This window comes from Acinonyx jubatus, chromosome E1 (assembly GCF_027475565.1).
Source record: "Acinonyx jubatus isolate Ajub_Pintada_27869175 chromosome E1, VMU_Ajub_asm_v1.0, whole genome shotgun sequence".
Lineage (NCBI taxonomy): Eukaryota > Metazoa > Chordata > Mammalia > Carnivora > Felidae > Acinonyx > Acinonyx jubatus.
The window spans coordinates 38,073,410-38,088,484 of record NC_069397.1 but is presented as its reverse complement, the minus strand read 5'-3'; the positions used below and the strand labels follow the sequence as shown (position 1 = coordinate 38,088,484).

The 15,075-nt window shown below is 37.9% G+C and overlaps 2 protein-coding genes across 6 annotated transcripts in view; one reads left to right on the top strand and one right to left on the bottom strand.

Moving 5' to 3' along the window:
- Positions 1 to 3,467: 3,467 nt before the first annotated feature.
- ZPBP2 (zona pellucida binding protein 2) lies at positions 3,468 to 11,691 on the bottom strand. 5 transcript variants are annotated; one of them, XM_027033850.2, is made up of 8 exons: positions 11,466 to 11,690; positions 11,257 to 11,322; positions 9,966 to 10,091; positions 8,603 to 8,764; positions 7,805 to 8,023; positions 7,081 to 7,163; positions 5,511 to 5,618; positions 3,468 to 4,885 (listed from the first exon to the last, which is right to left on the bottom strand). In XM_027033850.2, the coding sequence occupies exons 1-8, from the start codon at positions 11,512 to 11,514 to the stop codon at positions 4,715 to 4,717; spliced, it is 984 nt and encodes a 327-aa protein (XP_026889651.1). In that variant the 5' UTR covers positions 11,515 to 11,690; the 3' UTR covers positions 3,468 to 4,714. The 5 variants fall into 5 exon arrangements, with proteins under 5 accessions (XP_026889651.1, XP_026889653.1, XP_026889652.1 ...); XM_027033852.2 differs by having other exon boundaries at positions 11,480 to 11,689; XM_027033851.2 differs by having other exon boundaries at positions 5,438 to 5,618; positions 11,466 to 11,686.
- A 124-nt stretch (positions 11,692 to 11,815) lies between these two features.
- IKZF3 (IKAROS family zinc finger 3) overlaps positions 11,816 to 15,075 on the top strand; it is a 96,633-nt gene continuing 93,373 nt past the window's right edge. The window contains exon 1 of the mRNA XM_053212420.1: positions 11,816 to 11,986. The gene's annotated coding sequence lies outside the window, so the exon portion shown is untranslated. The remainder of the gene's footprint in view (positions 11,987 to 15,075) is intronic.

The following is a 15,075-nucleotide window of genomic DNA, read 5'->3' as shown; positions in this document are numbered from 1 at the left end:
TTAAAAAATTTTAAGTTTATTTTGAGAGAGAGAGAAAGAGAGAGAGAATGAGTGGGTGATGGGCAGAGAGAGAGAGAGAGAGAGAGAATCCTAAGCAGCCCCCACACCCAGCATGAAGCCTGAAGCCTGATGTGGGGCTTGATCCGATGACCCTGAGATCATGACCTAAGCTGAAATCAAGAGTTGGATGCCTAACTGACTGAGGCACCCAGGTGCCCCCCCCCCCATATATTTATTTTAATTTGCTACCCATTTTCTCACTTTTTATGATTTTTAGTTTATATTCAAGTTGTTGGAAGTTAATTTTACAATTTAGTTCTTAGGAAACTGAATGGTTCTGTGAATGAATTTGAGGAATAATTAATATAGCTAGGAATAAAAACAATGACTACTGGGACTATGTTTCTCTATGTTTTTAGGACATGGTGGATACTTGTAGGATGGATAGCTATATCTCCTCAGGTAGAAATATAAACTGTCAATGCACAAGAGTTCAAACATGTGTACAAAGGTGCATATGGAGGGGTGCCTGGGTGGCTCAGTCGATTGAGCGTCTGACTTCGGCTCAGGTCGTGATCTCATGGCTCATGAGTTCAAGCCCTTGTTAGGCTCTGTGCTGACAGCTCAGAGCCTGATGCCTGCTTCATATTCTGGGTCTCCCTCTCTCTCTCTGCCTTCTCCCACTCATGCTGTCTCTCTCTGTCTCTCAAAAATAAATAAACATTAAAAAAATTAATCAAAGGTGCATATGGAAGCTGACTAGCTAAAGGGTTGCATCATGCCAGTTATTATTTATTGCCTCTCAGCTCCAAATATATCCTTTTTGTCTGCTTTGTGAAAATGGATCTGGGCCCTGTAAATGTTTTCCTTCACCAGCTGGCACAGTGTTAAATTTTGTCAGAAGATGATGTTGGAGTGACACTGCAGGAGGAAAGGAACTTTCTTTCTGGTTCTGGATTATTGCCTTGTCAGGCTCCTGTAGTATGTGTAATATTTCCAGTGTCCATATGCCACAGTGCATGGTGGCCAGCAGCTTTGCCAACAACCTCTCCTCCTTGTGTGATTTTGTAGACTGAGAAATTTCCCCATGAACAGTTTTTCCTTGGCACCCTAGAGGGTGGATCTCTGGAAAGTTACACAGAGTGAATTTCCAGCATTGGTGACATCTGCTATTCGGTGACCCATGGTTGTGCCCTCTTCAATAAGGTCTGGATGTCTGCTCTGGGAGATGGTAGCTCTTTCTTGGAGACTCCATCTCAGTCCTAGTGGCAGTAGCTGCTCTTTATATCTGCTATTCCTATATTCTTAGTGTTATTTTTATATCTTACTAGCCAATTCCTTGCTATTCTAATCCTCTGTTATAGTAGTACTTCTTTATATTAAACTTTTCCTGTTCAAATTACTTTGTGTTTTCTGACTCCTAAGAGGATCCTGACTGGCTCACATGTCTACAATGTTAATACTGATACTAAACAGTACTATTATTAAAATCATATAATGATATTACAAGAAAGGAAAACTACAGACCAACATCTCATAAAAATAAAAGCAAGAATCCTCAACAGGATATTAGCAAATCAAATCAAACAGCGTATAAAAATGGTTATACACCATGACCCAACGGGATTTATTCTAAATATACTAGGATGGTTCCACATTTGAAAATCAATGAATGTAATCCATCTCATTAACAAGCTAAAGAAGAAAAAATCATATTATCACATCAGTAAATGCAGAAAAAGCATTTGGTAAAATCTAATACCCATTCATGATAAAAAAAAAAAACAAACAAACTCCCAGCAAACTAGGAATGGAGTAGAAATTCCTCAACTTCATAAAGAACATCTACTAAAAAAAACTATAGCTAACATCATACTTACTGGTGAGAAACTGGATGCTTTCTCTCTAAGATCTGGAACAAGGCAAGGATGTCCCCTCTTATCACTCCTATTCAATATCCTACTGGAAGTTCTAGTTAATGCAATAAGACAAGAAATGAAAGATATACTGATTGGTAATGAAGAAACCAAACTGTCTTTGTTCACAGATAACATGAATGTTTATGTAGAAAATCCCAAAGAATCAACAAAAAACGTCTTGGAATTTATAAGTAATTACAGTAAGATCACAGGATATAAAGTTAATATACAAAAGCCAATTGCCTTCCTAAATACCAGCAATGAACATCTGGAATTTGAAATAAAAAAGTTTTGCACCAAAAACTTTAAATATTTAGACATAGAAATCTAAGAAAGTATGTGCAGGATCTATGTGAGGAGAACTACAAAACTCTGATTAAATAAATCAAAGAAGACCTAACTAAATAGAGAGCTATCACATGATCCTGGATAGGAAGACTCAGTATTTTTAAGATGTCAATTTTCCCCTAGTCAGCCTATGGATTTAATGCAATTCCAACCAAACGCCCAGCAAGTTATCTGGGGGTTTTCAACAAACTCATTCTAAAGTTTATATGGAAAGCCAAAGATCCAGAATAACACAATACTAAAGAAGAACAAAGTCAGAGGACTGATACTAACCAAATTTAAGATGTACTATACAGCAATCAAGAAACATGGTATTGATGAAAGGATAGGCAAATCGATAAATGGAGCAGAATAGAGAACCCAGACACAGACCCACACAAATGTAGTCAAGCGATCATTGGCAAAGGAGCAAAGATAATTCATTGGAGGAAGGATAGTGTTTTCAACCAATGATGCTGGAACTGGACATCCATATGCAAATAAATAAAAATAATAAATAAATCTGCACACAAAACTTATCCTCTTCACAAAATTAATTAATTTTAGACCTAAATGCAAAACATGAAACTATATACTTTCTAGAATATAACGAAAAAAATCTAGATGACTTTGGGTTTGGTGAAGAGTTTTGGGGTATGATGCTAAAAGCACGATCCATGAAAGAAAACTTCTAAGTTGGACTTTACTAAAATTAAAAACTTCTGCTTAATGAAAGACACTGTTAAAAGAATGAAGGGAAAGAATGGGAGAAAATATGTTCAAAACATGTAAGGAACTTGTAGCTAAAATATACAAAGAACTCTTAGAACTCAGCAATAAGAGAATAAAACGATCCAACAAAAAAATGAACAAAGATCTGGACACTTAATCAAAGAAGATACACAAATAATTATATGAAAAGATACTCAGCATCAGATGTCATTAGAAAATTTCAAATTAAAACAACAATGAAATACCACTATATACCTCAGAATGTCCAAAATCCAAAAAACTGAAAATACCAAAAGCTGGTGAGGATGAGAAGCAAGAAGAACACATTAATTGCTGGTGAGAACACAAAAATGGTAAACCAATTTGGGAGATGATTTGTCAGTTTCTTACAAAACTAAACATATTCTTACCATACAACCCAGCAATCACACTTCTAGGTATTTATGCAATTGAGTTGAAAACTTATGTCCACACAAAAACACGCACACAAATGTTTATAGCAGCTTTATTCATAATCACCCAAAACTAGAAGCAACCAAGATGTCCTTTATAAATCCATACAATGGGATATTACTCAGCAATAAAAAATGATCTATCAGGTCACAAAGAGACATGGAGGAATCTTAAATGCATATTACTAAGTGAAAGAAGCAAGCCTGAAAAGTCTGCACACTATATAATTCCAAGTACATGACATTTGGGCAAAGGCAAAATTATAGAGATAATAAAAAAATCAGTGGTGTCAAGGGTTGTGGAGCAAGAGGGAGAGATGAATAGGTAAAGCACACAGGATTTTTAGGGTGGTGAAAACTATTCTGTATGAAACTGTAATGGTAAACACAAGGCATTATGCATTCATCAAACCCCACAGAACTGTATAATACAAAGAATGAACCTTAAACTATGAACTATAGTTAATAATAATGTATCAACATTAGTTCATTAATGTAACAAATGTATCACACTAACGCAGGTTAATAATAGAGGAAACCGGAAAGGGGTGATGGCATGAGCTGGAGTGGGTATGTGGAACTCTAGTATCTCAGTTATTCTATAAATCTAAAACTGTATTTTTAAAAAGTCTTAATTATTTTATTTTATTTTTTTTAATTTTTTTTTCAACATTTATTTATTTTTGGGACAGAGAGAGACAGAGCATGAACGGGGGAGGGGCAGAAAGAGAGGGAGACACAGAATCGGAAACAGGCTCCAGGCTCTGAGCCATCAGCCCAGAGCCTGACGCGGGGCTCGAACTCACGGACCGCGAGATCGTGACCTGGCTGAAGTCGGACGCTTAACCGACTGCGCCACCCAGGCGCCCCAAAAAGTCTTAATTATTTTAAAAACTAAAAGCAAAGGGACCAAAATAAATAACTTTTTTGGTTCTAATTACAACGGTAAAATATAGGCCTTTATATCATATCAGAGTGATTTCAAACAAATTAATATATGGGAGGTATAAAATTTTTTATTATATTATACTTCGCTACTCTTTTTGACCTTAATATACCCTTAAGTACAGAGCAACAAATTCAGTTTGTAAACACCAAAACATATTTCATTGAAAATCATCCACTAATACACTTTCCTTTGTACACTGGAGATATTAAATTCCTTCTTACAAATGCCATGTCAACTATCTTTTTAAAGTTCCTAAAATGTATGTTTTCCAATGTTCTGGTCTTACTGATCTTACTTAATGGATCTATGATGCTCTGGGATGTGAACAAATTATCTTATGTTCCCCACCTCCACAAGCAAGTAACAATACTTTCACCTCTAGTCTTCATATTACGATTTTTTGTTTGAAGTTTATGTGCAAGATTTAGCTCCATAAATACGGACAGAAACGCAGTTTTGACAAGTAACATCAACATCAGGACTAAAAGTCCCAGGACTACAAGCCACTGTAGAGGAAAAAACATGGAGTAGATTATTATAATTTCAGTTAGAGGTATTTTATACTAGTAATATAAATCTGCCCTCAATATCACACTGTTTCTATACCCATGTTATACTGAGTAATGTTCAGCCAATTAAGTTGTGAAAGATTATGAGTTTGAAACATTGTAATTTGATGATCTTAAAGGTAGGAGAAAGTCAGAATCCTATTTTTTCCTTTAAAATCAGCATTTTATAGTATCTTTTGCAGTGCCCCATTTACAAGTTCCTATTTCTAATGCTGTTTTCTAGGTAGGACCATTCTGTCATTTTCCTTCATAGCCTAGCAGCTTAACTCAGAATACTATAGAGATGTATTATAATACAAAAGAATGAATTAGGAAAAATTAATATACATGAAGATAATTATATTTAGAAATCTGGGCTTTGAATTTTACTTCCCTTTAAATATAACTTTTTGTGAAAGAATCACTATATTCAATTATCCTAAGGGAATTATTCATCTATTCTTCTGACTATATAATCTAAATATTTAGATATTTATATTTTATAATTACCGCAACAGCTAGCACAATTACTGTGTAGACCTTCATTTTTTCCAAAGCCTGGACGACAGCTATCCATACGTACTACTTGAAAACTGTGGTCCACAAAATGCATAGCTGGTATAGTTTTATTAAAGTTGTGGTAGTAAATATATGCTTGGCTCCGGAAAAATTCTTCTATCCGATCTCTTGCCTAAGATTTTAAAATACCAGAGAGAAGTACAGTTACTAAACTGTGAACCAAATTTATCCTCCTGTATCAGAGGCGATGAAACATAGTACAAACATGTCATGCTTTATGCAACAGATGAATTCCTAAAAAGTTGTGTGTAAATACGAAAATTAGTCTAGCCTTGACCTTATCAATTATTGTCAATTCATATATGCAATGGTTAAGAAAAATTAAATTAAGGTTTAAATTATTTGCAGCATGTCTATTCCATGTGTAGACAACTGAGAGTTCATTATTTCTTATTCCAAAGAGCCAAGCAAAATGGAAACCAAAACTGTTCTCTAATCAGCATTAAAACTAATAATGTACATTTTATTTTTTGAGCACAGAATTTAATAATAATTAATATTAACTGAGTGCTTTCCATAAGCCATGCACAATATTAAGGGCTCAAGGAACTAAATCAGGAGAGTAAAGGGATTTTTTTAGACTATGTCCTTAGCTTCTGAGAATGGCAGAGGGAAAGCAACTATAATGACCAGCATAGATACAATTTTGGAAGAACTACTGGTTTAACCTAGGATTACATGATTGTGGGGTTGTTCTTCAAGATGCTACTTAGTTGCCATTTGGGAAACAAAAACCAGGGGTCCATTCTTCTATCATAGAAGAAATACATAATATTAACCTGGAGAGCTACATATTATTCTAGATGTATTATTCCAAAACAAAACATCTTGAGATGGCCCAGACTCTCACAATCTCTGCTTTAAAAACTGAAACCAGTGGTTGGTGGTGGCGGGGGGGGGGGGGGGGGGGGGGGGGGGAAGCGCCTTGGTGGCTCAGCCAGTCAAGTGTCCGACATCTGCTCAGGTCATGATCTCACCCTTCGTGAGTTCAAGCCCTGCTTTGGGCTCTGTGCTGACAACTTAGAGCCTGAAGCCTGCTTCCTATTCTATGTCTCCCTTTCTCGGCCCCTCCCCTGCTCACACTCTGTCTTTCTCTCTCTCTCAAAAATAAATAAACAAACAAATAAATAAATAGTAAGTAAAAACTGAAACTAGGGGCACTTGGGTGGCTCAGTGGGTTAGGCATCTGACTTAAGCTCAGGTCATGATCTCTCAGTTTGTGAGTTTGAGCCCCGCATTGGGCTCTGTGCTGACAGCTCAGAGCCTAGAGCCTGCTTCAGATTCTGTGTCTCCCTCTCTCTCTGTCCCTGCCCTCGTGTTCTCTTTCTCTCTCTCAAAAATAATAAACATTAAAAAAATTTTTAAAAACTAAAGCCAAAAATCAATAATACTTTATATTTTTAAAAAGAATAATTTAAATCTACCTGCTTAGAATGTCTATTATTGATAAATATTCACAACATGGAGGAATAGATTTTTGAAGAAACTTTTAAATTAATAAAATAAAGTATTCACAATTTTTACACAGCTTTGTTAACTATTCAAATACTTTCCCCCTACATTGAAATTCTTACCTGGAGGATATTATGATTAGTGATATCTTCACAGTCAGCAGAATCATTGCATGCACCTTTCCACCCTGGTGCAAAAGGATTAACTGGAGAGAAATAAAATACCTTCACAAAAGAATTCTAAAAAGTTCCAAACATTCCAACAAAGCCTCCAGTGCTGAATTTAGTATGCATGTGTGCATGTGTTTATCTAATCTTAGTGATAAAGTAAAATACACAAGTTGAATAATTTATACATTATTATTTCACTCCATCTGGGGGCTAATCAAAGTAACTACAAGGGTTTAAAATGAATGGAAATAAATTTGGTTTGGTTCTTCTCTTTTATTAAGTTCTTCTCAAAAATACAATTTAAAATTTTATAAGAATTTATAAATTAAATATTAGCTGCATAGTTAAAGGCCATATTTATAAAGTGATATTGACTTCTAACAGATAAGCAGCCTGGCTGCTCAGGGGTGCCTGGCTGGCTTAGTCAGTAGAGCATGCAACTCTTGATCTTGGGGTTGTGAGTTCAAGCCCTGTGTTGGGCATGGAGCCTATTTAAAAAAAATTAAAAAGAGGTAAGCAAAAATATATCGTCGTTTAAGGTAAATAATTAAAACATTAATTTTTAAAACCATAACCAGGCTAGGACCAACAATATACTTTAGTGTGTAACAAACATTTAGGGCCTACTATTTGTAAGATATGTCACATTAAGGAAATGTTAAAAAAATTTTTTTACCTTGAAAGGCTATAAATAGCTCATGTATGAGGCCATGTTTTGGAATTTTAACAAAATGGCATTTATATGATGGTTCTATGACATGGCATGACAAATCAGAGATTAAATTATCCAAGATTTTCTTCAGCACTCTAAAAAGCAGGTCATTATATCTTCCTTCACAAGACTTTGTGGTAAAACGTACAGCCATCTGATATGAGTAATCAGGTTCCCGATAGGCTTTAAAAAATTATGAGAATAAAAACAATTGTGCTTACCATTAATTTCTTCTACCAAAGAACTTGCAAATAACATGTAATATGAAATCCCATTAATCTTGCAAATCAGCATAGAAATTTATCTAACAAAAACGTTTTATCAGTTTGTTCTCAAAAAATATATAAAACTAATAACTTTAATGAAAAAAGGTTGTTTTCATCTGATATGTTATCTAATCAGTACAAGAGAAGAAATGGCTGGATAGATAGATATGTTAACAGTATAAAAAAATAAAATGGTGGAATAGCTTAAAATGCAGAAAGTGTCACTGCTCTCAGCACAGTCCAGTGAAAAGGATCATCAATTTGCTTTTATAGAATTAACATCAGTTTTTAAATTACTTGGCAAAATTGTGATATGGTAGATTATACTTGCATACCTAGAGGGTGGGAAGTGGGAGGCTGAAAGAGGATTGTTAAGGACATACTATCTAGATGTCAATTTAAGAGTTTGTGTGGTCATTCTCACTAAATGAAGAGACCATACACTTAATTCTTATCCAAACTAAATGTATAAGTTAAAATGTGCCCATAGTCTTACCAAAGATCATAAAGTCATATCTCTGCTTTACTATTGTTTCTTCTTGGGTTTCTGCTTTGACAGTCTTATAAGAAAGAGTACATGTGTAAAGTCCAGACAAAGCCTCCAGAAAATCTTTCACCATCAGCTTTCCTGTTTTAGTTATATTTATTTGATTATTTCCTAAACAGAAATAGTAAATTATTTGGTTGTTTAACATATAACAATTCAGACACTATTTAGTAAACTTGGGGTTACAAATAAATACAAAAATTTAAAAATTAACGGACTATTTAAACATTTAACTTCAAGAATTAAAAGAAATCTTAATTCTGTTATACTCTTGTGGAAAGCCACATGAGGTAAGCACACTTTTGAAATATATTTTGGTTTTCTTTAACTTGGTTCTTGGCCTCTAATTTCAATTGGTTTATGCTGGTAACTTAGTAAATGAAATTATACTGCTCTGTAGTACTACACAATTTCCTCATGTAAAACAGAAATTAATGTTAATATTCCCCAAAACTCTTCTAACATCATGAAAAAGCATATATTGGATATTCATCTCCAATACAGATACTACAAAGATAACTTTTAGGTTTTATAAAAACTTTTGAACTAATACCGCTCTGAGAAGTAAGGTACAAAAGGTTTGTATGCTGGTTTTTACATACAGAGAAAATAAGGCACAGACCAAGATACATAACATGATTTGTCTAAGTATGGAGCAAGTGAAACCCCAGTTAAAATTAAATTTCAGGAGTGCCTGCATGGCCCAGGCATCCAGCTTTCGGTTTTGGCTCAGTTCATGACCTCACGGTTTTGTGAGTTCGAGCCTTGCGTCAGGCTCTGCACTAACAGTGCAGAGGCTGCTTGGGATTCTTGTTCTCTCCCTCTCTCTCTCCTCCTCCCCTGCTCACGCTGTCTCTGTCCTCTTGAAATAAATAAATAAAACTTTAAAAAAATAATTTAAAAAATAAATAAATTTCAGGGCACCTAGGTGGCTCAGTCGGTTGGGCCACTGACTTGATTTTGGCTCTCAAAAATAAATAAACACTAGGGGCGCCTGGGTGGCTCAGTCGGTTGAGCGACTGACTTCAGCTCAGGTCATTATCTCACAGTTTGGGAGTCTGAGCCCCGAGTTGGGCTCTGTGCTGACAGCTCAGAGCCTGGAGCCTGCTTCAGATTCTGTGTCTCCCTCTCTCTTTGCCCCTCCCCCACTCATGCTCTGTCTCTGTCTCAGAAATAAATAAACAGTAAAAATAATAAAAATAAACATTAAAAAATTAAATTTCAATTTGTTCATTCCAATAAGTGACAGTGCTTTTCTTTTTAAAAAAGTCCATATCATTTTAAAAGAAGATACTGATATCAAACAAATTACCTGTTAATGGCTTTTCATTAGGCCCAATCCATATGTAGGTGGGGTCCACTGTTTCTTTTTTAGCACGTCTAAAATCCATACAGACAAGGACTGGGCTATGATGATGTAATTTTACATATAATTTCACTGTGACAAAATAAAATAACATATAGCCATATTATTAGCAAAATTAAGAAATACACGTCCTACCATTTTGTCTCAAGGACACACTAATTCTTTTTGGATTTCCCTATTTGAAAAAATAGCCTATCATTATAACATTTAGAATACAAATATAAATTCCTTCTTGCTTCTTACAAGTTTTTAAAACTCTAGATTGATAGTAAATATTCTTTTTTTTCTGTGATATTATAGTTTTGTTTATAAAAATGTACATGATGCATTTAGTTCATTTTAATGTACAGATTCAGAACTCACTTGAATCAATTTTTTGAAGGGTTAGTGGAATGAATTTAAAGATCAGAAAAGGGGGGCCCTTGGGTGGCTCAGTGGGCTGAGCGTCAGATGCTTACTTGGTTTCCGCCTAGGTCATGATCCCAGAGTCCTGGGATCCAGCTCTGTCTGGGTCTGGCTCCCCGCAGGTAGAGCCTGCTTGGGATTCTCTCCCTCCCATGCTTGCACTCCCCTCCCCTGCTGGCACTCACTCTCTCTCAAAATAAATAAATTAAAAAAAAAAACCTTTAAAATTAAAAAAAAATAATAAAAAATAGTCTACTGAATGCCAGCCCCTGAACATACAAAGAAGGTACCGTCCCACGGTTTGGCAGGTGGTGAAAAGGGGAGGGACTCCAAACATGGAGAGCTTCCAAACATGACAAATGCCCAAAGTTATCCCAAAGTTATCTCAAGTTAGCCTGTGGGACCAATTTTTCCTTGGGGAGTGTGGGGAAGTGTTATCACAGTGGTAAACAACATTTGAGCTGAGCCTTAAAGGATGTGTAGGAACTCCAAACAGAGGACTTGCAGCCTGGAAATCACTCTGAGTGGGCCTTGCATGTTGCAAAGCAGTAGAGATGCCTAGAGGAAAGGTGGCATCAGAGAAAGATCTGGATTGAATCCTAGCTCCTTATGAGCTGTGCGACTTTAGGCCAGGTGATACACTAAGGTGTGGCAGGGTCTCTGTAAGGATGAAAGGACGAGAATGCCAAGCACCAGGTGGATGGTCAATGAACTTTCTCTCCCTTTCCCTCCGTTGGAAGAACCTTAAGCAGGTCCACTGCTCGCCACCCCCCCCCCCCCCCCCCCCCCCCCGCTCTTCTGACAGACTCTGCGGGTGAAGAGTCCTTAGTACCTGGGTGTCCAGGCTTGCCATAAATGAAACCTTTGCTTGTGCGTTCCGAAGAACGCCGACCTCCAGCTGCGGAAGAAAGAAACCACTGACTTTTTCGGTAGAAGAGGAGCCGGGGCTCAGAGTGGGGTTAGGGCGGGGAGAAGCGGAGGAGACAAGACTGGGAAGAGGGACAAGGCTGTGGGGGGAGGACCGAGCGGGAGGAGCCCCACCTCCAGTGAGGTACCAGAGCACCGCAGAGAGTAGGACCCACGCTCGCATCACGGCTCAGGGGCTAGCGTCGAGGGAGGCGTCGAGGGGCGGGCTCCTTCCTACCTCAGCCCCAGCCCAACGCCTCCCCATCTCTCCTCCACAGAGCGAAGCAAACCGCCGGGATCAGCTCCCCTACCCGTATGTCGCTACCGCGGAGCGTACGCGCAGGAGAGCGCGCGTGCGCGCTCCGGGAGCTCGCGCGCGGGGGCGGGGCCGGCGCGCGCTGGGCCCGAGCGCCGGAGGCGAGTGCCCCGCCCTCTCGCGCACACTCGGCCGCCCTCGTGCGAGTGCCTCGCGCCTCACGCCTGGCGACTGGTATCATTTTCCCGCGCTCTCCGCGACTTAATTCTGTGAACGGCTCCTGGGAGAAGGAAAGAGTAAAGTTAAAGAAGTCAAGGCTGCGCGTTTCGGTTACTTAACCTTTCTGGAGGCTGAAGAGATCTACGGGAGGAACACTGTGGGCCCCCAGTGGGACGATGGGGTAAGGCGAGTGAGAGATGCAATTACATTAGGACCGGAGAGAGGGAGAAGCGTCGGAGAAATTTCCTCCCCACAGGACACAAAGAGCTTGTGGAAATTTCCTGTGCCTTGGTTCTCATGAATTCTGCCTGAAGTTGTGTGCACAATCTTTTCCAAACTCTTCCACCCGATTTTTACTTAACTGCATTTCCTACCCCCCAAACGAAGAACCCGAGGAACCACTAGTGCGCCAACAAGGCATCTCCAGCCCTTCCCACTCGAGAGGAACATTTAACCTTTATTTTCCACATCCCAGTATCAGAGGGTGTGGGGAGACCCCCATGCAAATTTATCTAGGGTTGTGAAGTAATCTTCTTTTGAAAACGGACCCATTTGAAAGGGCAAGATCCCCAGCTCTGCTTTGCCTGTGGGGATGGATGACAAATGAGTCGAGATCACAGAGCTCTGAAAGAGACCGTGCCCCGTCATTCATGGTTCCTTCTTGGCTACCAGTTTGGTGGCCTGTTTGTTGTCTATTTCTTAGCGGTGGGACACCCTGGGTGGTGGTTTTGAGTAAGCTGGTGGGGAAAGAGACCAAGGTTCAGACAGGGTGCAGAATGATTATTTGGGGTGAGATCAAGAGTTTTCAGTTTTATTTCCTTTGAGCCAAGTCAGTACTTGGACTATCTCAGATGGTCCAGGAGCAACCTTTGTCAGTGATTTCATTTTGAGTCACTGTTAATTATACCTACATAGCTGAAGCCATGAAATGTGACTCAGTGAGTCAGATCCACCCATGTCAGTTACTGTGTCTAGATTCATGGTTTAGTCTCAACTGTTCCTTTCTTAAGGTGGTGATAGTGGAGACAGATTTAGGCATTATCTTTAATTCCCTAGTAGTTTGACTTTCCAGTGTTAGTCAAAGTACCTTTGGTAGCTTCCCAGTTATTATAAGTAAATCGATCCTTATAAATCCTGTGTGGTAAACTTTGACTACTGTGAGGAGAGACTAAACTAAACGAGTCGTGGTTGTTTGCTGAAAGTACGTGTCCATTCTTCTAAAATAAACTTTTAATTTTAAAACAGTTTTAGATTTATGGGAAAATGGGGAGTATCGTACAGAGTTCTCACGTGCCCCCACCTAGTTTTCCCTCCTATTGCCATCTTACATTAGTACAGTACATTTCATACAGTTAATGAACCAGTGCTGATGCATTACTATTAAATAAAGCATGTACTTTATTTAGTTTCCTTCGTTTTTACCTCATGCCCTTTTTTTCTGCTCCAGAATCCCATAGTACATTAAGTCATCGTGTTTCCTTAGGTTCTTCTTGGCTGTGACAGTTTTTCAGACATTTCTTATTTTTGATAACTTTGACAGTTAATGACAATTTTGATGACATTGACCTGACCTTCACTGGTTAGGTACTTTGCAGAATGCCTCTCTATTGGAATTTGTCTGATGTTTCTCATTATTATACTAAGGTTATAGGTACTGGGGTGGAAGACAATAGAGGTAAAGTGCCATTCCCATCACATCATATTAACGATACATACTGCCAACATGCTTTATCACTCTTGATGTTATCTTGCTCATCTGGCTAAGGTAGTGTTTGTCAGGTTTCTCTACTCGAAAGTTACTCTTTTTCCTCTCTTACTGTGCACTTTGGAAGGAAGTCTCTATGTGCAGCCCACACTTAAGGATTGGGGATTTACGATCCACCTCCTTGAGGATGGAGTAGCTAGGTAAATTATTTCATGCATCTACTTTTTATCTATTCCCTTAAGTACCATTCTCTGAGTCTGAAATACTCCATTTTGGACTAATAATTTACAGAGTAGTAACATGTTCCACTGCTAAGTGTAATAAAAGTTTTTACATCCTTTTAATAACCAAACAACTATTCATCCTTAAACCATCCCTTGAAAATTTACAGTTCCTCTTCTGCTACTTTTGATGTGCTATTTTTGCTTTTAGAAACTAACAAACAACAAATTTCCCCTTTCAATACTATAATTAGACTTGGTGTTTAGAGTATTTCTCCAAAATTGACACTATCCTGTAGAACTCCAACCCCTACAAGCTACAGAGATACCACATTGGTGTCATGATATTAAAACAAAGCCAAAGCAACTTATTTACTCATTAAAGAAAAATTGCCCACCACACATGTATGTGTATGTATATAGATACACATGCCTATATGTATGTGTGTGTGTGCCTCCTATACCAAGGCATATTTAAAATAAACTAAAATTCATAAAATTACAACATGTATATTTTAACTTGTAAGTGTGGGTTTCTTTTGATATGGTCTGCTGATGCGCAAACTCCCAACCTTAAGTCTGAAATATACACTAACAATGTAATTTTCTAGCAAGGGTGGAAGTGGCCTTTTTGAGAATCATTCACATGTTGTCCAATTCAAAACAATGGATATCTTTATAAGGATTCACCAAAACAATGTCCCTTAGACTTCAATGTGAAGAAAAGTTCTGCTTTTGAAATATTGTTATGTGGTCACTTCCCCTTTCCTTTTCCTATAGTCAAATTTGTGCTTTACCTCTATAAAGAGGGAGGGATGTTGGGGAAAGATGTTGACCGGTACATTTTTGTGCAGTAACATCTTTGAGTTAATTTTACTATCTTATCACTCCCTCCCCCTTAGCTCTATTTACTTACTTTTCTGATACAGCATGTGTGTGTGTGTGTGTGTGTGTGTGTGTGTGTGTGTGTGTGCATTTTTTGGTAAGCTGTCTTAGATCCTCCTTTGAAGAAGTCAGAGTAATAGAAAATAAACACACGTAAATAGAGTGCATAGTATTTTGTGAGTGGTGGCAACAGTTCTCAGACAGGAAAATAAAAGTGAGAGAATTTTTGCTTCGCGAAATGAAAAAGTCGAGTTGATAAAAGTGCCCAAATCCTTTTGAACTTAGAGTTTTCTGAAAACTTGGACGAAGAATTATCACGTGAAAAGCAAAACTGAAGAAGAAAAACAGAATACTTCAAATTAAATGTGTTCTCTTTGATAGTATTCATGGCTATCATCCCCCAATCTAGACCAAAAGTTCCAGATCTTGTTACACTTAAGACAAACCTCTCTGAACTTA

Excerpts from the sequence above, each read along its gene's own strand:
- ZPBP2 (XM_027033850.2), bottom strand. The coding sequence starts at position 11,514 with ATGCGAGCGTGGGTCCTACTCTCTGCGGTGCTCTGGTACCTCACTGGA. Across the intron at positions 8,765-9,965 it reads TAATGAAAAGCCATTAACAG|GAAATAATCAAATAAATATA; the intron begins GTAATTTGTTTG and ends ATTTCTGTTTAG. Across the intron at positions 4,886-5,510 it reads TGGACCACAGTTTTCAAGTA|TGGCTTGTAGTCCTGGGACT; the intron begins GTACGTATGGAT and ends TTTCCTCTACAG.